Source organism: Brienomyrus brachyistius, chromosome 6 (assembly GCF_023856365.1).
Source record: "Brienomyrus brachyistius isolate T26 chromosome 6, BBRACH_0.4, whole genome shotgun sequence".
Lineage (NCBI taxonomy): Eukaryota > Metazoa > Chordata > Actinopteri > Osteoglossiformes > Mormyridae > Brienomyrus > Brienomyrus brachyistius.
In genome coordinates, this window is record NC_064538.1 from 1441062 (window position 1) to 1463873 (window position 22812).

A 22812-nucleotide genomic window follows, 5' to 3' on the forward strand; every position below is an offset into this window, starting at 1 on the left:
CGCTGATGCTCTTCCCTCATTGCTCTGGACAAACCCAGTAACCTCTGCTTTCATTGCACTTGGCGTCTATCCTCTACCATAGACCAGAACATTCCATCAGAAAGACATACATCTTCACACATTCCATGAGTTGTACGTCATAATGTAGGAATCATTTATGGTTTTGTACATGATTGAATGTCTTATCCACACAGTTTGCTACTTCACTGAAGCATATTTAAAAGTATATGAACATGTTTTATTTATCTTCTTGGAGAAATATAACAAGAAAAAGAAACGGAATTATTGCACATTATTGTTTGTCTTTAATGTAACCTTTTAACGAACACTAATTCTTATAAGTTAAGCCCTAGGTCAATTTTTGTACTGCACCCTTAACTTTATCACTTTTAAGATATTTACATTTCCTGTTCACTTATTTGTAATATACCAATGTGAAGCACCAAATAAATTTTTGATAATTATTTATAATATGTAAGTGAATTGTGATATATTAGTTGATTATACCGTCCAAAAACATCAATATTTTTAATGATAACATTAAATAAAAATATCTGAACAAAGTGTTTAAAGAACAAGTATTTCAGAGGAGCCCCTGAGTAGCGAGCTAATCCCTTCGCTGCTATGTTCTGGGTACTGCCATTGTTTTTGAAGAAGTTTTTTCCAGATTTAAAGACCCTAACATCTGCTTTTTACTAAAGAAAATCATATATACTATATATATATATATATATATATATATGCGTGTATGTATGTATATGTATATATGTATGTATGTGTATGCGGATATATATACAGTACAGGCCAAAAGTTTCTACACACCTTCTCATTCAATGTGTTGTCTTTATTTTCATGACCATTTATATTGGTAGATTCTCACTGAAGGCATCAAAACTATGAATGAACACATGTGGAGTTACGTACTTAACAAAAAAAGGTGACATAACTGAAAACATGTTTTATATTCTAGTTTCTTCAAAATAGCCACCCTTTGCTCTGATTACTGCTTTGCACACTTGCTAAACACCTCTGGGAACTCCTTCAAGACTGTTGGAAAACCATTTCAGGTGACTACCTCTTGAAGCTCATCGAGAGAATGCCAAGAGTGTGCAAAGTAGTAATCAGAGCAAAGGGTGGCTATTTTGAAGAAACTAGAATATAAAACACGTTTTCAGTTATGTCACCTTTTTTTGTTAAGTACGTAATTCCACATGTGTTCATTCATAGTTTTGATGCCTTCAGTGAGAATCTACCAATGTAAATGGTCATGAAAATAAAGACAACACATTGAATTAGAATGTGTGTCCAAACTTTTGGCCTGTACTGTATATATATATATATATATATATGGCAGATCTGCCAGATCTTGCTAGTTTAGGTTCTGTTTAAGTTCATTACATTCTAATAGTCACATTTTCCTGTAATTTATCTATGCATAATTTTTCATGAAGTTCACGTATTTCAACAATTACAAACACGGTGAGGCCATTGCTACCTTATGGAAGCTTACAGGCTGTGACATTGAGGATGTGACCTGTGGGATTTGCCTGCTTACCCAGACCTGCATGGAGAAAATTATTACCCTCAGATTATGAGTATAGTTTACATCTTTGTTTTAATGAACACATGCCAATTTCCCTTGCATTCTATGATATTAACCTGCCTTGCAGTGTTGGGCTGGCAGGCGATCATGGGCAGCTGGACAATTCTGACCTAAATGCATTTTTTAATCTCAGATATGGGTGTTTAAAAATGTAGTCAACAGTTTTATTTTCTTAGTCCGAACAATACGCCATGAACACTGAGGAATCTTGCCACAGATACGCTGACGATCGCTGCCCCAGAAGCTTTTCTCCTCTGGGAGCTTTTGGTTCCTCTCCTCTGTTGTTTCTGCCATCCTTTATATCCCTTTTCACTGTTTCATGCACCATTTTGCACAGATCATGTAGTAATGGGTCGTTATGCACTGTCGTCAAGCATCTTGGGGTGACTCAATATATTTCACGTGAAATAAAACTATATTTGCCATTTGTATGAGTAGATGAATTCTTTAGTTTACGCACATCCCTTCTGGTTTCCCTGTTGAGACGTACACCTACATACAGCTGAGAACATGGGCATCACCGGCATTTAAATTGAGGGGGACGTGTCCCCTCACATTTCATAATTATTCGTTTGGACCCCCCCACATTTACCATAAAAAATTAGGTTTATATGAGTGTGTCCCCCCCACATTCAAAATCCTTCTGACACCCCTGGTTGAGAATGAAGCTTGGGATCTGACAGCAGGGTTTGTCATTTATCCAGTGACCACTGGAGCATTTTTGGGTTCTGTTGACCACAGGATTTGAACCAACAACCTTCTGATCATAGGCACAGAGGCCCAGTATAGAAGAATATAGAAGAATGTGTATTTCCACTATTCCATTTGGAGCCACATGATGAGACCTGAGAAATCCAGCGTCCCAATAGAAAATATAAGAATCACAGCACAACGTTTTAAAAACCCAGTTTTATTTCAAAATGTAAATGGAATCTTACGCATTTCTCAGTAGAAACAGGACTGGTTAAACAGTGTCGCGCAAGTATGCTCGGGTTTGGCGATAGCGTGACTTTATAATTTTACCACACTGGTGTAATTTTTGGTTATCAGGGAAATGCATGAAACGCAGTAACGATTTCTTTTTATTGCAGCTGGAATAAATTAGTTTAGCTGGGTTTGCAATTTACTGGCAATAGTACTTGTCCAACAATACAACTTCTGTACGTGCGTTTTAATTGGAAACAAACATTTGGCGTGTATCGGGGGGGGGGGGGGGGGCCACTGCCTCTACACCCGAAAAAAAGTCTGACCAGATCTCCATTAAACTGAAAATGATTATATTGACATTTTTGTGAAAGTCGATTAATGAATTTATATATACTTCATAATGTATTGTATACCATAACTAATAATTACTACTAGTTTAACTTTTTCATTCTAATATTAACAGAACAGCTTTTTTACAGTTAATTACTAATATGCTAAAACCAGCATGTATCATGTGTGCTTGTAATTTAATTCAAAGGTGATTGTTTTTAGTTTAAGTAAGACTATGGATCATCAAAATATAGGCTAGTAAAAAATAAAAATGATTACTAGTTTCGGTTTTAAACGATGTATATAGAGTCACTCTGAGACCGCTGTTACTATAGTCCACTTTAAGGGTGGCGCGGTATTTTTTAAAGAACACAGTCTCCAAAGTCATAAACTGTGTACGTTTTCAAAACATAATCGAAAATGTGCTGCATAAACCTACACACATACTGCAGCAATAATTATGGTGCATATTGAATTACACCCCGTTAATCTAAATTAAACCCGTATGTAAACTATGCAGAAAAAAAGCTCAGAGCTGAACATGACATAGAATTAGTACAGTTTGAGAGCAATATCTTTGTTCAGTTTCTGAAATCCCCGTCTTTATTTAAAACAAATATCAGCTTTCTATGAATATCTTGACAAAAGAAAAGTCAAGCTTATCATCTTCCATATCCACATGTGTTATACACTGTCAATCAACCCTTCCGATTAAAATTATTTGCAGTCTTCGATTAGCAATCGCGTTTGATAAATGCTGAGGTTGTACGTATTTATTAAACAACGAATACACTATCATACCTAATTACAAAAAAAAGCAACTGTGTAGTTTAAATATGGGCTCGTACAGGGTCACCAAAATAACGTGGGATTTTGAAGGGGGGGTTTGACTGGACTGTTTTTCTCAAATGAAAAAAACAATATTTTTATTATGTTAAGGCAAACTGTTCTTTTTAGAGCAGTGCCGCAATTTAGCACTCCCCAAACACAATAAATGATACTGGATTATATGATGCTAATATATGACTATATACCATTAATCTTATCTCCCTGTATCATTCTAGCTAAATGTTTCTTTGTGCATGTACTTATCTGTGTATTTTTGGTGTGAATGTGTTATTGTATGTAAGGATTTTACTGTCTTTATCAAGGGGTAATAATTTTGGTTTTGCCTCCAGATTAGACTATATGTCCCTTTAGAAAAGACATTATGCCATAACATGAAATGGCCTTTTACACCATCTTTAAGAAATTAAAGCTGCCAAAACATTTTGATGGTGTGAGGTTGCGATGGACAAAATGACCCTTCATGAACCATCTGCTGTATTTTTTGATCCCACTAGATGGTGCTCTTGGTTTGCTTTAGAGCATACTTTGTGCTCCTTTTTGGACAAAGACCGCCAACTAGTGGGCTCAAAAATACAGCAAAAGGTTCATGTGGCATCGTTTTGTCTATCACTAGCGTGAGGTTATATGTAAGGCAGAAATGCTAGATTACGTGTGTGCGACTGTGTTGTAAGTGTGTGAGTTTGTGTTCGTTACTGGCGTCCAATAGCCCTCAGCAGCCTCCTGGTCTCACACATACTCCCTGGCGGTGGAGGCTTGGGACTGCGAGTGCCTGTAATACTGCTGGCCAGCTCCTTCCTCCGGGGGGCAGGAGCAGCACAGGAAGGCCCCCCCTAGCATGGTCAGGCTGGCCGCCGCCCAGCCCACGAACAGAGCCGAGCCGAACTCGTACCTGTAAGAGAAGAGAGACCCCGATCAGCTACAAAGAACAAAATCAAGGCTCGGCATGAAACGGTCAGCCATGTTCACCACCAGAATACTTTCTGACAGCATTTTTAAATCCCAAACAAAGCTCAAATGGAAACTCTACACAGAGAACAGAAGCCAAACCCTAAGCCCTGACCTGGAGGTGTGAAGCAACACTGCTGCCCACAGAGCCACTGTATCTGGCCATGGCTCTCTTCTGATCATATTTTCCCACTGACACCTGCCCATTACACCCACAGGAAATGTTATGGCATCCCGTTCTATATCCACTGGCATCCGTATCAAGCTGGTCCTCCCCTATGCAACTGTAACAGCTGCCACTCTTCTGGGAAGGCTTTCCACGGGATTTTGGAGTGTGTCTGTGAGAATTTTTGCCCGTGCATCCCGAACAGCATTTGTGACAGTCAGGCATTGATGTTGGACGTGAAGACCTGGCTTGCAATCTCTGTTCTTAGTTCATCTGTGTCCAGCATGACTGTGCCCTAATGCACAAAGCAAGGTCCATAAAGACATGGTTGGGTGAGTTTGGTGTGGAAGAACTTGACTGGTCTGCAGAGCCCTGAACACAATCCTATGGATCACCTTTGAGATGAACTAGAATGGAGAGTGAGAACCAGGTCTTCAACATTGCCTGACCTCACAAATGCTCTTCTGGATGAATGGGCAAATATTCCCAAAGTCTTCTGGAAAGCCTCCCCAGAAGAGTGGCAGCTGTTACAGCTGAAAAGACGTGTACTTCACATACATGAACCTTCAGACATGTACTTCTCATACATGAACCTTCAGACATGTACTTCACATACATGAACCTTCAGACATGTACTTCACATACATGAACCTTCAGACATGTACTTCTCATACATGAACCTTCAGACATGTACTTCACATACATGAACCTTCAGACATATACTTCTCATACATGAACCTTCAGACATGTACTTCTCATACATGAACCTTCAGACATGTACTTCTCATACATGAACCTTCAGACATGTACTTCACATACATGAACCTTCAGACATATACTTCACATACATGAACCTTCAGACATGTACTTCTCATACATGAACCTTCAGACATGTACTTCTCATACATGAACCTTCAGACATATACTTCACATACATGAACCTTCAGACGTGTACTTCTCATACATGAACCTTCAGACATGTACTTCACATACATGAACCTTCAGACATATACTTCACATACATGAACCTTCAGACATGTACTTCTCATACATGAACCTTCAGACATGTACTTCTCATACATGAACCTTCAGACATGTACTTCTCATACATGAACCTTCAGACATGTACTTCACATACATGAACCTTCAGACGTGTACTTCTCATACATCAAACGTGTGAGAAGGTGCCAACATACAGTCACATTATACTGATTTGGCACTGGACAATAAAAAGAGACTCTTTAAGAATTACAACAAACTAATGATATTCTACTCAGTTGTTCATGACTGTGACAATATACTTTAAAATTACATTGAGACTTGAGAATTTACCTTGCATTTACGGGTGTGTTGAGGTTAAAGAACTGCTGGGAGACTTGTGTGGCATACCAGGAGACCGAGACAAATGTGCAGAGCCCTGCGTGAGACAGACGCGCGTCCAAATCAACATCACTGCTTTGGTCCTGTTTTCTCAGCTGTTGCTATATATTTCAATAACGTGGTTTCACATTAAAATGAAGTATCATATTTGAGACCCAAACTGCAGTTTGACTTGATATTCATCAAATGAAAATGTTTTCTGCTGCTCCAAATATCCAACTGTACATATTAATTTTATTAAGATCACAGTTTTTTTGACTGATTACCACTGTAGTCACTGGCTCTCAAAGGGAACCTAAACACAAATGTTTGGTGTTTTATGTTATTGCAAAGGTGTTACTAATTAAAAAGCACCCAGTGATGCTTGTCGATGAACTTTTAAACTTAGAAACAACTCTTTTGGAACTACAAGTTGGGATTCAGTTTATTACTACTTGAAATTAATGTTTTACTTAAAACTACTGGCTGTTTCTAACACGATATACACTTTTCATAAACAAATTTGGAGATCAGTGGTCATTGTTGACACACCACAGCACACAGTGTACAACAACGAAATGTGTCCTCTGCATTTAACCCGTATGTGACATAGCAGGGGGCAGCTAATTCAGCCACCGGGGAGCAGTGCTGGGGGCGGGACCATACTCAGGGTACCTCAGTGGTGCCTTGCTGGTCGGGGATTCGAACCAGCAATCTTTCAATTACAGATGCGCTTCCCCAACCATTAAGACACCACTGCCCAATAACGTGATAAAATAAAGAGAAAGTAAAATAAAGCAATACTGTTAGCAAGTTTCCCAAGACTGAATATACCCCCCACCTGAAAGGAGGAAGAGGACCCCCCCAGAAATAGCAATCCTGCTCTTGACGAGAGGGTTATTGTCTCCGACTCTTGTGCACTTCATGCCCACAACGCTGATGATGATGGCGATGAAGCCCATCAGCACGGAAAGAACGATGAGGCCCCGGGAAGTCTGGATGTGCACTGCAGGAGGAGAGAAGGGAGACAAGAGAGGCCGTGAAAGAAGGACGCGTTGATTTCAAAGCTGAAGGAACTGGTCTGCTTCCTCACGTACCTGTCTGAGGTGCCTGCAAAAATGAAGATGGCCGTGCCAGGGACATATCGCTTCCCGAGAACTTTAACGAAAGAGGGATCTCCACCCGAGTTCACACTGGGTGGTTTTCACGGTAATATTCACTTCCAGGAGAGCAGTAGAGCTGAGTAGTAGTAAAGGGTTTGTGCAGGTTTTTAACTACTTACTATTAATCTTTACAGACCATAGGATAGACTTATCAACTAATTTCCACTATTTGTTTATTAACATTTGTTGCCACCATGTGTTTGTTTGATTATGATTATATATATTATATATGCTGTATTATAAGTATGCTTATAGAAACTATTAAGGAAATAATGTTGCTATATTTACTTTATATTTAGCTACAAGCCCATAATGGATAGTAAATGGTTCATAACAGCCTATTAGTATTCAGATTCTATGAATAACCTCTTATGTTATTGAATAACCTGGTTAACAGGGTCATTATCCTCGTTCTCATTTCTCTGCTCACTGTTCCCTGAAGATTAATAGCTTCTCATAATTTCTACAATCTCCTTTTTCAGCCTTTCAGTTCAGCAGCAAGACTGGCGGTGCCAGGCGCAAGTTAAGGAAGAGTCCGCAAACATCCATGACCGTGAGCAGCAGAGCCTTGGAGGACTGTACAGGGCTTTGTTCATTGTGTGCTCTTACAATCTGAAGGCACTGGCAGCTGGACAACATCACTGTCTCAGCAATGCTAGAAAATCCATTTAACTACTGGATCATTCCTTTTTATGGTCTTACTCTTAATCCCCTTGCACATGGAAAATAATGTGAAGGCAGTGATTAAAGCAAGAATGGTTTTAATTATTAATGAATGGGAGTACATTTAAATGGATATAAAATACTATTACTAGTTTTAGTCTCTAGTCTGAAATATATTTAAGTGTGGTAGAGAGCTTTTGCATAAACATAATTTGACCTATTTTGCTGAACTGTTTAATATATAGTATTGCTCACTAAATCAATAACAAATGTGATTACAGAGAGCGTGTCCATTTCCGCTGACTGTTTATTCTCAAACGCAAAGAGGGAGAATCCCGTTAGCAACGGCTTATGTTCCTGCTAATCCAGTCTGAGCAAATTCCTTCTGTGTTGCCTGATACATATTATGAAATATTAACATTCTTTGCAGACCACTGCATCAAAATGAGTAGCCAGTTCAGTGCTGGAGTCTGTGGTCGAATTGTGTAAATCTCCACTGACAGCCATAATTACAACAGTAATAGCAATTATAACCACTGAGGAAGGCCAGAGAGCACCAGTGGAAGTACACAATGCAGGCCTGTATGGTTTTCTATACGCTGGAGGGAAGAACATTGACGATACTGTCCCATTGATGACTTAACATGGTAACAATAGCGAGGTCTGAAGAACGCGTCAGGATACTGCCCGCCTTTGTCAGACTCCGAGCTGAACTTCCCCGTCGCCAGAGCTTCCATAAATTATCATGTATCTATCCCAGTTCACCTCTCTGTTTGTTTATGTATTTAACTTTTTATGTGTAGTGAATTTATTATTTAGGTTTTTTTTTGCTTTGCTTTTAATCTCTTGGAACTCTTTTCCACATGCACAAATGTCATTAAATCTCGGTTGTTTGATTTTGGTACCACCTAGTGGAAACTGAAGGAATTACTGTCCTTTGAGGCGGAGAAATCCGGGCCGCACCATCTACGTTTGATCCTCCATTTTGTACTTCATCCAGTTCATTATCATTTTGAATGGGGGATGAGCTACACAAATACTTTATTTATTTAATCCTGCCTAGTTCATTTCACAGTTATATTAATGATTATATAATACTCCGAAATGCCATGTTGTGTAAGCGAGAGAAAAATCAGTGTAATTTCAACCAGCTGTCACTGGTTGTCTCCTTTTTTGAAGAATTTCAAGAAGGTGCTGTGATTCATTATAAATGAATGAACTTAGTCAGATTTTTATCAGAAATTTTAATACAAATATTAAATCTTTGCACTCGCCTGTCTTTGCTTTGATTTCTGGAAATTTAACATTCACGTGCCATTTGACCAAATGCTCTAATGATACACTTTATTGTAAGCATACCAGTGATTTTAGATTTGGTCGCGCAGGATATTCTCCAACTTCTATGATATCTATTTTCCTGATGTTCTAACCCTTTTACCGAAAAATAATTCTGGATAAATAAGTCATGGATCCACCATTCAGATGATTTTCAGATTAAAAGAACCGAAAGCAGTGGTTATCACTGTCGCCTCACACCTCTGAGACCCGGGTTCGAGTCTCCGCCTGGGTCACATGTGTGTGGAGTTTGCATGTTCTCCCCATGTCGTCGTGGGGTTTCCTCCGGGTACTCCGGTTTCCCCCCACAGTCCAAAAACATGCTGAGGCTAATTGGAGTTACTAAATTGCCCATAGGAGTGCATGTGAGAGTGAATGGTGTGTGAGTGTGCCCTGCGATGGGCTGGCCCCCCATCCTGGGTTGTTCCCTGCCTCGTGCCCATTGCTTCCGGGATAGGCTCCGGACCCCCCGCGACCCAGTAGGATAAGCGGTTTGGAAAATGGATGGATGGATGGAAGAACTGAAAGCAAACACTGTGAAAACTATTAAGGTCATTATAAGGATGAGGAAGAAGGAAAGAATTACACTAGTTACCTGTGTAAAATACGTGAATATAACTAGGTAGTGGTGCTGCGAATGTATGTGCAAACAGCAGAGGGTTAGAATCAGGGCCGTTTGTGTGTGACCCCCACCTGCCCTACTCACCATCCAGGGACAGCAGAGAATCGAACACCTTGCACTGAACCTGGCCGGTGCTCTGCGAAGCGCAGGACATCCACAGGCCCTCGTAGAGCCCCACGGCGGTGATGATGGCGTCCCCGGCGTAAGACGACTGCTTCCACTGTGGGAGAGCGGTGGTTGAGATGATGCCGATCCATCCGCCCAACGCCAGGAAATAGCCCAGAATCTGGAACCCAGAGTTGGCCATGTTGCCTGCCTACTTAAGACTTATTCTTCTTTTCCTTTTTTTAGGGAGGGGGGGGGTTGAAAAACCGGTGTCAAAAAGTTACTCAGTACCTAGGCGCAGCATAAATAAAGTCTTTTCTTTTTCTGCAAAAACAAATGACCGGTGCTAAAAGCTCTGCAGAGCGCCTGTCTCTTTGCCCATTTCCACACCAGAAATCACCAAAAAACGGCGCCAAAACGGGGTCAGAATACAGAAGCCCAATACTTCAGCTTTTGGTGCCTTTCTTTGCTTCTCCCTGCCTAATTTCCAGCACTTTCCATCAGCAGAGCACACTGTCATTTGAAGCTCCACGTTCTTCCGTGTATCTGAAACACCAGTTGGCTTTTCTCCTCCAGGCGACGAGCGCTGGCACCTTTCCGTCTCCGTCTTCTGTGCGTCTCCTGCGTGCTGGTGCTGTGGTTTCAACAGAAATTGCTGTTAGTGTCTGCAGCAGCTGTCAGGAATCAGGAGATGTTTGTTTAGAGTCAGCGAGGCTCTCTTGTCATGATCCAGAGGGTCTGGTTGGTGCGTGGGGGGGCAAAAAAAAAAAAAAAAAAACTCTGCTAACAGAAATGCATGATGGGTTTTTCAGCTGCAGAGTATAATAGGGGTAAAAGATTGACGAATGATTGGCTAATGGAGCTGTGAACCCCCTCCCCCCTAGCAAATTGAGAAAATCCACAAAGTGCAATGGCGAGTCATTTGAGGGCTGAGGTCTAGAGCTGGAATCAAATTACAATACAAAACCACTGGCTGTATTTCATCTCAGCACAGTTCAGCTGTCGTCTGGTATTTATTTAGAAGTGCATCTTAAATCGTGTTTTTTGTATGTCAACAAAGGACTCTCTGGACTGACTTTAATTGAGAAGTACTGCAGATATAATGTAGATTATCTGAAATGTTTGTTGTTTTTTACTCAGGAAATCTAGTTGAAGGTGAACAATTCAATCTGTACTGATCAATGAGATTTAGCCAGAGGTATTTCACTTCATGTACACTTTAGTATGTATACAATTTTGGCTCAGAATGAAATTCAAGCAAATTATTTTTGCAGGCACATTTCTACATTTGACAGAATGTATAGAGCATTAAGCATTTTGTGCTGATAAGGCCGGAAATCATGAAAAGACATAAAAGACGTCAGAATTATATATAAAAAGAGATTTTGAGTTCGGGGTAGAAAATGTTCAGTTTTCAATTAAAACAATAAATTGGTATATGAGTAGCATCGTGTACATTTGAGTAAATAATATTTAATATCTTTTATAGGGTTTTCAACCAGAAACAAAGGTAACAGAATAGAGGGATTTTAAAACGTTCTTCAAAGAATTATGGAGGGGTATATCACAACAAAAACATAAATTACAGAAGTTCCCTAACAATTCCAAAAATAAAAAAAATATATATAACAAAAACTCACCGTCTAACATGTTTCAGTGAGAACCATGGGCATGTTAGTAATTACTCTGTTATGTACACGGTTTTTATGCATATTACACACACATACACACTGACACACACACATATCTGAATGCAAAACTATATTTTAGCTGGTCATAAGCGCGTCGAACAATACATCGGGCACTCAAACAAAGTTTCCCTTTGCTACTGACCGCCAGGACAATGACTTGGATGGGAAAGTCACACCTTTAACTCTGCGGTCTCAAACGGTGTAACTTTGCATCTCGTTTACATCTCATTGGCTCACAGGTTAAGTACCGAAGCCTTAAACATTTGCGCTACATGTGTGGACACAATGGAACAATCCCAGAAGCAATTTCCGTTTCACAGAACGGGAGTGACGCAAGGCCAATATATTACTCATTAAACTCATTTTAGAGAAAAGCAAGCCGTATTACAAGATGTAAGATGTAGATATCTCATTGATGAAGTGATTTCACGATTTATTGTAGAAAGAATACATAGTATTCACCCTGAGAATAAAAATTAAATTATTTTTGAAATGTTAATAGATCTGTTTTGTAATATTATGAGTATATTCCTTATTTTACTCCTTGTGGGGATTGGACCATACAAAGGAAGTGTGTTTTTGATTCACTCCTGCCCCCATGTGTTACTTTTGGGTAAATCACATTCTCCTTCAAATTCTTAAAAAAACTCAATTTCTTACAGGATGTCTTCACATCCATTAGAAGTATAATTATTATATGATCTTATGAAAATATGTGTGCCTAAGTAAGTCCCTTTTAATACAGCCTGGGTAAAACAACAGTAGGTTGTACGAAGAATAATTTGTAATGTAACCTTGTTTCAGGATTATAAATAAAAGCAAATGTCATATAAAACGAAATCAGATTAGTCCATTAACCTATAAAAAACACATTACGTCTCCCTCAAATTTTTGCCTGGTCAATGACGTTTTCATGTTATTTTGCAAGTATTTTAAATTTCTGATTGTGACCATCCTGTACAGTAGGTGGCAACAACGTGCTTAGAGCTGTTAAACCTCCATGCGCCAAAAGAAAAAAAGGAGAAGAAGAAAAAAATACAAGTCACCCCTGCAGTTGGGATAAGGAAACCCCGTGCTGCCAACGCCCGGCGCAGAACCGTCAGCGGTCAGGCTTCCAACGGTAAGGAATGTTATGCAAATACTCATTTCTTCCCTTTATTTCTTGTAAATATTTAACAGATGGATGTGATTTTTGTGACGTGTAGTATTCTCACAGTAAGCCGTATTGTGTTTCGTTCTAAAAGTATTGATTTAGGCAAATTTAGTGATAGAAGAAATTAGCTACTCAGCTAGCGTCCGCTGAATCGGCCAGTTATCGTTATAAGGGTGATGTGTTCGACCGGTTAAGGGTAAATGTACTTCTCCCTTCTACCCAACGGTTAGTTAAATTGGCTGTTAGTAATGACCGGTCTAATTTTATGTCATTTGGGAAAATAGCTAGGTATCTGGCTCGTTTTCGTCCGAATTGCTATGGCTGGTCAGGCGGTGTACAGTGATGTTACGGCTCTGAGCGAAAAACGGATTGGATTCGCGTTTCAGTTAAAAGAATAGTTACTGTTCACGACATTTACGTTGTGTATTATAACTAGATGGCTAGTTATCGGGTTGAAACCTTCCTTTGTAGGGACAGTCGCCTAGCATTAGGTTTGGTTAACATGGTCAGCGATTAAATGCCCTTCCGGAAGCGCGCCGATCCTGTCGGGATGCGGCACTGCGCTGGCTCGAGGCTCGGTGGGACACCGGCCTGTCATCAGATCCAAGCAGTCCAGGGTAAATAAGGTGTTTAATAATGCAGCAGGCGTTCTGTTTAGTAGTCGGTGTATGGAAAATTGTATGGATTGGATGGAGAGGTTGTGCGTTGATGTTTTAAGTATGGCATTTTATGCGCAGTGGAAGCTGTTTGGATGTACCATTTTCGTATCCTGTATTATGGGAAACGTGAATTCCGGGGCATTTCAAACGACGTATTTGTATGTCAGTTGGAAAGTTTGCAAACTGTTTTGTCGAGAGTCAGTTAATCGTGGTAACATTATACGTAATGTTGTAGAGCAAGGATTTTGGGTGTGTGCATGGGTGTCTCCGCGCCTTGGGCAAACTACTTATAACTAATTCCACCACATCAGGGTTGCAGCTTCCATGCATTCACGCCGGGGAATAGTAAGCAGCCATCTGTGTTGGACGCCTTTGGAGGGGCGATCTGTTAGCTGACGGATAAATCGGTTCGCTTCGAGGCAGATGTAGCTGTAGGCGGTGGGAAGTCATCCAGGCAGGAATAGCAAGGCGTGTAGAGATTTGTGAGGAAACCTGTGAATCCGGGTGAGGAAACGAGCTGGGTGTCGGGGGGATGGGGTGCGGCCGACAAGGCCAGTCATAGCCAAACTCCTCGGAGTGCATTTCCTGTGAACTGAGCTTTGACTCAGAAAGGAATTGTGCTACTACAATTGGTAAATACGTAATGCCGGAATGGGCCTCTTAGTATGTATCCCCTTAAATGTATTTATACAGTAAATTTCAGGAAAGAGGCACCCATACTGAAAGTGTGAATCATTGCACACCGACCTTTTCTTCTACTTGTACCAGGCAGACATATGGAATGTTAAATGGTATATCTTTCATTGATCGCAATAAGCAGGAACAGTGCCCAAAGGTTTCAGCACTTTAATACCACGCCCTATGAGTGTTGCTTTTTAAAAACACTAAATTGTTGAAAGGAGGCTTTTTTTTTCCCCTTCACATTTTCACAAATTAAATTGGACTGGCAGCTTTAGTCCTCTTGAGCCACAGCAACATGTTTATATCGCTTTTTAAAAATACCATTGAGAGCTGCTGAAGTGACTCGCAATAAAAAATGGTAACAACCAGAATGTGGCTCATCTGGAAGGATTGCTGTTCACACCAAGGTAAATTGTTTTCGAAGGGTGTTTTTTTTCCAGTATGGCATCATTAGCTATCATTACTGTAGTGTTGTCTTTATACAGGGTGCATTATTTCACGTCTCCATCTGGTGGATGCGTTTCAGAGCTCAGAGCGAGGTTTTTGCTGCACAAATTCTTTTTCATATTGGCCTTGTAAACTGATCTTATATAGAACAAATGTGATTTAAATGTAGTGAAGGAAATGAGACTTAAAATCTGTTTGCTCTTTTAATTCAGTCCTAGAAAGTCTTGAGCCAGGCTATGTATCAAGATTTTTTGGAAATGTAGGGCAAAAAAAAAAACGAAATAGTGATTTGTGAATTATGTAGAACAAGAATTGGTCAGCAGCAGAATCTGTAGTGACTGGCTTTCTGTCTGGCAGCTGTTTGCAGAGCTCATTTGATTCTGTATTGTTTTGCAGATTGAATGAGAAGTGTGCATCCCGGAGGAATACAGCTATGCAGACTATTAAGTGTGTTGTAGTAGGCGATGGTGCTGTTGGTAAAACCTGCCTTTTAATCTCATACACTACGAACAAGTTTCCATCTGAGTATGTACCAACGGTAAGTCATTTGTCATATCTTAACACAAATAAAGCCGTTCCATTTTTTCAGGCATATAAGCATCAAGTGGTATCATGTTTTTTTATGGAACTGATCTTTTTCTAGTTAATACAGTAAATGTATTTAGTAATGGTGCACCAATGTGGATTTTTTTTTTGCCAAAATGTTTTTTTTTTGTCTACTGATAACTGCCAGCCTCTGAGCTCCATAAATATGTAATGGAAGTGACGTTGATGACATCACCTCTTTAGGATCCTGTGAATGTGTAGCAATCGCATCCTCTAATCAGGCAGTGAGACAGCAGCGTAGAAGTACCACCTTAGGAGACTGTATCGAGGTTCTAAGTGGTGAATGAGCTGACACAATCCTTCAGCTTGGTGCTGCTAATTTTGATTGACTAAAGACTAAATATGGTACAGCAGTATCGACCCAGTCACATTGGTCTATTGGACAAATATCTTGACATTAAATGAACTTTGACCGATGTGATATGTTAACTAAAATATTGTGCATTTTTTGTTGCGTACAACTCTAGTAATCAGGTAGTGCAACGTTAAGCCTAATGTTGGCTGAATTTTTCAAATAGACATCTGTAGAATGAAGAGAGTAAGTGGTGCTTCAGCATATTCGTTGACCCATTTTTACTTTCAGGTCTTTGATAATTATGCCGTAACGGTTATGATTGGAGGTGAACCGTACACCTTAGGATTATTCGACACTGCAGGTATAGTGCAGCTCCTTTCTAACTAATTGTTAAATGTTGGTAATATAAAATAAGGTTCTGTGTTTGTCTGTAGTTGTATTTGCCTTTATGATCTGAGGAAAAATTAACTTGTGCATGCCTAATATTCTCTGGCTGTAGTGTGAAATAACATGGTTCTTTTTTCCCCCCCAGGTCAGGAAGATTATGACAGGTTAAGACCTCTGAGCTATCCCCAGACTGACGTCTTCTTAGTGTGCTTCTCGGTCGTTTCACCCTCTTCCTTTGAAAACGTTAAGGAAAAGGTGTGTGCGGTGCCGTTGACAGTTATCTTTTTGTTAAATAGAAAATCAGCTGTTTCTTTAAATTGTCACATTTTACAGTTGTAGATATTAAAGTGATTTTTAACAGTATGATATTAAAGTTAATGGTGACAAGTTATGTTACTGAACTATGGAACCTCTGCAGTTACTGACAGTATGGAGCAGAACATCAGACAGTGTCCAGTAACAAATTGTTCCGGTATTATTTAGTGTACATCAGGCACTTTCACACCGAAGTTCCAGAATCATGTATCTAGTCTGGAGCAGGTACTAAAAAAGGGTTCCAGAACTCTCTCCGAGGAACTGCAGTCGGGCTGAATTCCTCTGGTATGAATTCGACAAAAGTTCCTGGTTCTGGGAATGAGTTCCTGCGTCGTGAAAGTGCTTATTGTTTCATAAGCTCAGGAAGGGTGTCTTGTACCGAAGAATCCTAATACATTTTTCATTGTTGCCAGTACTGACATCCAATTCTTTCCATCCAATTTATAATCTATCCAATTCTTTCTCACAGTGGGTACCTGAAATCACTCACCACTGTCCAAAGACCCCGTTTCTGCTGGTGGGAACGCAGATTGACCTGAGGGATGACCCCTCCACAATCGAGAAGCTCGCCAAAAACAAACAGAAGCCCATCACCCCCGAGACGGCCGAGAAGCTGGCCCGTGACCTCAAGGCCGTGAAATACGTTGAGTGCTCTGCCCTCACGCAGGTAAGAGAAACAATACCACGCCTTTTAATCCAACTTTGAATGAGCACTTTTCACACAGAATGAGAGCTAATAAATACCGAGGTTGGTGTACTGGCACGTGAGTGTGTTGATTTGGGAAAACACCTTCTCTGAAATGAAAATTACACAATCCTTCCCAAGGCACAAGGCCTATGATTAATTGAATTGCGGTTACAACACTTCAGCGCCTTTGTTGACAGTGACTCTGTTATGCCAAAGACATGGAGTTATCAGTAGGCGTGCGATTGTTTGTGCTGCTTTTCTCTGGATGCCTGAATGGCTGGGGGCTGTCTTGTTGGTGAGTTTCTGAACTTGCGCTTAAAGCTTGCATTGTGGCAAGAGAAGTGGTGTAAAAATAGATGGGTACTCGCTTGCATGTCACAGCAGTTTCTATATTAGCGCGTCGCTCTTCCATTGACAGACCAGTATTCTCAGATGGTCCTTCATATTTTAACTGAACACATTGTTTCACTATAGAAATATGTAGACTCGAAATATCAGTACAAAAAATGAGCAGCATCTGGTAAACCATTTTTGATTACGTTTGTGAGAATATTTGATGGTGAAGAGGACTGAAAATCTTAAGTCTAAGTCGTCTGCTGGAACTTTCAGCTGGCAGTTTGTTCAAAGGGCAGGGACAGATTTTCATGTTTGACTATATAGTGTGCATTCTATGCTGTTTCTCTGAGCATTTTTACAGTCCACGGAATTTTAATGAGGGGTCTTCAGGCATTGAGCAATTTTGTAAACTCATGTTTTATGAATAGGATACAACTAATCTGTGAGTGGGTGCTATGTACCTATACGTAGCTATAAACTGACTCTGGCTATATGCTAGTTGTATCGCTCTTTAAAGGTAAGCATTGTTGATTAAGATTTTTTCATTCTAATGATATTACCTTTCCCACATTTCAGCATAGCATTGTAAGCATTGTGATTTATAAATCAGTCGAGATTCCCTTGTTTTAACCAGATTGTGATAAAGTGTAGCTGATAGCCGCTGTCTTCATTGTGTTCATTGTCATGTACAGAGAAGACTGTACCATTAAGATAAAACTTTTTATTCAATTATCCTGTTTTTTTTTTATTTTTTACTTCGATCGTCGGTGTTTGTATTTTACCACTTAACAATACTTTTTAATTCCAAGCCAAAGCACTTTCCTGCACATGTTGTTCTCCATTTTTCATTTTGTAGAACAATTATCAAACAGGTGCCTTTTCTCCAGTGCACGCTTCTCATCCTGAGTACTCAGAAGAGACTCTCTGACAGTTGCACTGTTGACATGCTAGTTCCTGCTTATTGTGTACTGCATGGCTTGACTCTTACTCATTTAGACAGTCATTGGGGTCCTGTGCCTCACTTTAAGGTCCTACAGCAGGACCCCTTCTTGGACACGAACCGGCAGCCTTTGGGTCTCAAGGCTACGTCTTTAACAGCTACGCTACCCACTGATTTAACAGCACTCGTTTCTCTTGGTGCAATGGCTCCGCCTTGCTTGCTTTGATCACTGGCCACTAACTTCTCCCTTTCCCTGTCCTTTTTTTTTAGAGAGGTCTGAAGAATGTGTTTGATGAAGCTATCCTGGCTGCCCTTGAGCCACCCGAAACCCAGCGAAAGCGGAAGTGCTGTATATTCTAAAATGCTGTTTCTGTTCCATTTCTTAATTCCACTTTTCCTCCCAGCTGCTGTTTATTATTTTTAATCCACTACTGTAAAAAGGTCCATCGTGTGATACGTTTCCAAGCTGCTGCGTTTCTTGTTTTGTTTATTTTTTAAATGCATTCATTCTATCCTGTCCTTTAAGAACGTCTTGCCTTTAGTAATTGTGTGCTGCCGTTCCTCTTCTGTTTCTTCAGCCTTACTCTAAGTATTCACATGTTTCCTGAATCACCTGATGTAGGGGTAGCTGGGTGCATTTTGCCCATGGAAATACCTTCTCTATCTGCACTTAGTATTGAGTTGTAGACTAGGCAGTTTGTGGATAGTTAACTTTTAAAATTTTATTTTTAAGACATTATTTGTGACCTCAGTGTGAATTTTCAGAAACCTTAAAGCCGTTTCTTCATGAATGCATTGTGAAGTTTTTTTGTTAAGATTTTTGCATAACTTATTTTAGTGTATTTTCAGTTTTTTACTATTGTATCAGAAAATAAATCTCTAATATAATCCATGGCTACAACTGGTCAGTGGATAAGTGTCAAGATTTTGGAAATGAAAAGTATGATCATGTGCAATGTGACTTAAATAAAGGAAAACTGAAATCACTTATTTCCTGTCCATCTGTTATGGGTGTATATTAGGCCTTTGGCAGTGTATGACCGAATCAGCCCTTTTGCTTTAAGATTTATGATCCAATTGAAATACAATAGGTGTGAACAGGTTCAGGTTCAGAAACCATCTTGTTTCAATTATGGATTTAATAGTAACGTGTGTGAATATTAGCAAATGTAGTCCTAACATTCTTCATCCCTCTCTCAGGACCCAAATGAATTAAACAAACAATCCTGTTAGCTGTTATCAGAATTAAATATCAAGCAACTTGGCTTTCATACTCTAAGGTAGTTATTAGTATGCATGTATTTATGGTTATTTGTTGCACCACAATTGAGAACTGACAGTATTTGGGGAGCCTTGTGTTTTCAATACGGTGTACCACTCCATAAAAGTAAAGTTTAGTTGTAGAAGTACAATTACAGCACTCAAGGAATAAAAGCCTTTTCTGTACACGTGGGAAGAGTTAAATGGCCTGTTGGTTCAAACCGATGCTGGGTGGCTCAAGGAGATTCTGAGGATGCCGGCTTCTTAGCCTTACACGTATCCCTTTATGTGTCATGACATCACCTCTTCCCATTGCCCTCTAGTCTGCTCCGCTTCTGAACGACTTATTGGTTCCTGGTTGTTAAAATGGCATAGCTGCCCTCCCCGAGGTTTCATACCTTCTGCTTTCGCTCGGCGTAAGATGTTCAGACATGACGCTGTGTGCTCGGGTGTGGCGAGTTGTCCAATTGTGTGCGTTTTCAAAATAAAAGTGCTAGTGTCTCCTGTTGCCACAATGTGTGTTGAGCTTTTTGCTTCCCTTGTGCCCTGTGTTTGCAGAAAGGACTGAAGAATGTGTTTGATGAGGCGATTCTGGCTGCCCTGGAGCCACCGGAGCCCAAGAAGCCGAAAATCGGCCTGCACAGATGTGCGCTGCTCTGATCGTCTCCCCTAGCATTTCCTCCGAGGGCTAAAGGCCGCATTCATATTCCATAGCAGGGCCTGATGGGCTGGTTTTCAGCACATTAGACTTCGAAGCAATTAATTCCTTAACTGAGGTAATTTAGCCTCTCCTCTCTGTAGCAGCATTGTTAGTGGATTAGAAGAGATCTTAAAAACCTGTACATTTCCAGACTTTTAGCATTATGATGGGTAGACATCTTTAAACCTCTTTAAACAGTCCTGGGGGGCTTCATTGCGTGGAATGTAGCATTACTAAGAAATATTAAAGAACAATTAATTAATTTCCAAGTTGGTATTATAATATAATGTAATTTGTTAACTGCTCATTTATTTTGTAATTCATTTAATCCTTCATTGGTGCTGAACAAATTTACCCCAATGAATCTGAATAAAATATTTACTATTTCAACAGTTTTATTCACTCGGTTGTATCTGTAATACTGAAACAATTATTTTTTTACGGATGTGTATCCTGCTTCTCTTATTAGCTACTATATCCAACTCGCATTTAATTTTAATTAACAGTTAAACTTTAAGAGGCAAAGAGAGTGGGTCCCCCAGGACGTATTTGAGAATTGCTCTCCTAACTCGTATTTAATTTAGATATTAGATATCGCAGCCCATTGAAGACAGGAAATGACTCACTACATAGCAGTGAGGATGAAAGTGGGGAGAGCTGGCTGATGAGGCGCCGTGAGGCTTGTCCTGTAATGTACTGGAAGGATAGTGATGTCCTGACTGTGCCCTCCCAGTTCCATGTTTCCCGCATCGGCGGGTACGCCAGCCTTCCATGCCCCTGAGCTTTTCATTAGCTCCGATTAGCTTTTGGTAAAAGGAATTTGCGCAAGCGGTTTAGCTATGGACATTATCACTGGGCCAGATCCGTTATAGTGGGGGAGGGCGCTCTTGTTTTATTTCCTTGCAAATTTAAGCATACCCATATAAATTTGTGTAGGAATCCGTTTTGGAATAGTTAAGGAGCCTAGATTGATAAGGCCATAATCTGTTTTTAGCATTTATTTATAAAATAATGAAGAATGTATAGTCCTACATGTATTCCTCAGTCATGTTTGGTTAGACACTAATGAAAAATTAGCATTAGGTATCGCCTTGATTTTCCTTTTGGATGAAATTATTCAATCAACCATCAGCTCAATCAAGGTGAATTGAATGCCAGAGATTCCACACGCTCTCAAATCATCCAGTCCTCTCCTCAATTGATGAAGACCTGGTTACGTTGATATCCGTTTAAAAAAGTGCTACAAACGACTGCCTCATTGTAATATATTTGTAGAGAAGCTTCTGGAACCCACTCTGGTCAGGAGCATCATGCAGTAGCTCTAGTTGGGTAGTTAGGATGAGAGGATGAGATAGATCATATCACTTAGTCATTTTCCCGGCTAATAGGCTTCTTTACGGTCCTTGCCGTGGGCCCCTGATGTCATACAGTGCTCAGAAGCCAGCTAGCATTCCAACAAATGATTCCTCTTTGAAGGAATTCTTTTTATTTATGAATGGTAGCATTGTCAACATCCTCCCCTAACTCATTAGCAACCCTAGAGGGCTCACGTTATGATTTATAGAGCAGCGATGCAGGCATGCCTAACAGCAGATTGATATATCGCCTTTATCTAAATTACCCTTTGTATGAGTATGCTGTGGAACTAAAGTATTTTAAAAGTGACTTTTAAAATGTGCCCTTGAGAGGTAAAGTGGGCTATCCCACAAAAACAAAGTTTTGATAAAAACTTTTTTTTCAAAAAATCAGTGTGCCTATACCCTACAATTGATATATATCATAGGTAGCACAGATCCTGGTATATTAAAAAGATAGATAGACCCTCAATAATTAATATTGGACACTAAACTCATTTTTGACTGACATGTGGGATAGCCCACCTCTCAAGGGCACAAATAATTAATAAACCATGTGAAATGGAGTCAGAATTGACCTGGGTTTACCCTGCATTTTTGCAAGTCCCTGTTTGTTGCCATTAATTTATGCAATATACAGCAAGATTGTAAGTAATATGGAGCACTGCGCTGTGCCATATGTCTTCCAACATTTTTTTTTATGTTTCATTATTTAAATGTGTTTTGGTTGTATTATGGAGTGTTTAAAACCTTTCTTAGATTTACACCATATACTGTAACCATTTTGTGCAAAACCAAATGTTTCATTCTTGTTTTCTGCATTTGGAATCTTTGTTTTGTAATATTAAACTAACGTTTACATGGTAGCTACATTTCCTGTGTGTTAATGTTTGAGTTCGATAGACGCTTTGCTCATGCCTGTGTTCACCCCTGCAAAGACATCGGTAACCACAATAACAGCGACATGCAAAACAGACTCTCACAGGACTGGATATCTCTGACGACTCAAAGGGGGAAAAACATCTCTGCACACAGCGCCCCCTTGTGAACTGAGGAGCCCTTGGTTTAGTACATACTCTCGCTTTCTGTGACTGGAGAAATTTCAAATGTGAGTGTTCAAAGCAAATGCACATGCATTCATTCAATCATCCATCCTCCAACTGCCTACTTTGGCAGAACGTGACATGAGGCAGGGGTGCGGCTTGGATGGAATGCCAGTCCACATCTACTCA

At 40.0% G+C, this 22812-nt stretch overlaps 2 protein-coding genes across 5 annotated transcripts; one reads left to right on the top strand and one right to left on the bottom strand.

Moving 5' to 3' along the window:
* Positions 1-2497: 2497 nt before the first annotated feature.
* On the bottom strand, positions 2498-10819 carry LOC125744514 (claudin-19-like). Its single transcript, XM_049016408.1, has 4 exons — positions 10047-10819; positions 7021-7185; positions 6153-6237; positions 2498-4598 (listed from the first exon to the last, which is right to left on the bottom strand). The coding sequence occupies exons 1-4, from the start codon at positions 10267-10269 to the stop codon at positions 4436-4438; spliced, it is 636 nt and encodes a 211-aa protein (XP_048872365.1). The 5' UTR covers positions 10270-10819; the 3' UTR covers positions 2498-4435.
* Positions 10820-12779: 1960 nt separating this feature from the next.
* On the top strand, positions 12780-22446 carry LOC125744515 (cell division control protein 42 homolog). 4 transcript variants are annotated; one of them, XM_049016410.1, is made up of 6 exons: positions 12780-12878; positions 15095-15236; positions 15888-15960; positions 16132-16241; positions 16771-16968; positions 20084-22446. In XM_049016410.1, the coding sequence occupies exons 2-6, from the start codon at positions 15132-15134 to the stop codon at positions 20183-20185; spliced, it is 588 nt and encodes a 195-aa protein (XP_048872367.1). In that variant the 5' UTR covers positions 12780-12878; positions 15095-15131; the 3' UTR covers positions 20186-22446. The 4 variants fall into 4 exon arrangements, with proteins under 4 accessions (XP_048872367.1, XP_048872369.1, XP_048872366.1 ...); XM_049016412.1 differs by lacking the exon at positions 20084-22446 and adding an exon at positions 18536-19251; XM_049016409.1 differs by lacking the exon at positions 12780-12878 and adding an exon at positions 12922-14658.
* The last annotated feature ends 366 nt before the right edge of the window (positions 22447-22812 follow it).

Bases quoted from the DNA above. Each gene is read 5' to 3' on its own strand.
- LOC125744514 (XM_049016408.1), bottom strand. From the start codon at position 10,269: ATGGCCAACTCTGGGTTCCAGATTCTGGGCTATTTCCTGGCGTTGGGC. The intron at 7,186-10,046 runs GTGAGTAGGGCA...CTCCTCCTGCAG, and splicing joins TTCTCTGCTGTCCCTGGATG to TGCACATCCAGACTTCCCGG. The intron at 6,238-7,020 runs GTGGGGGGTATA...TGTCTCACGCAG, and splicing joins GGTCCTCTTCCTCCTTTCAG to GGCTCTGCACATTTGTCTCG.
- LOC125744515 (XM_049016410.1), top strand. From the start codon at position 15,132: ATGCAGACTATTAAGTGTGTTGTAGTAGGCGATGGTGCTGTTGGTAAA. The intron at 15,961-16,131 runs GTATAGTGCAGC...TTTCCCCCCCAG, and splicing joins AGGATTATTCGACACTGCAG to GTCAGGAAGATTATGACAGG. The intron at 16,969-20,083 runs GTAAGAGAAACA...CTGTGTTTGCAG, and splicing joins AGTGCTCTGCCCTCACGCAG to AAAGGACTGAAGAATGTGTT.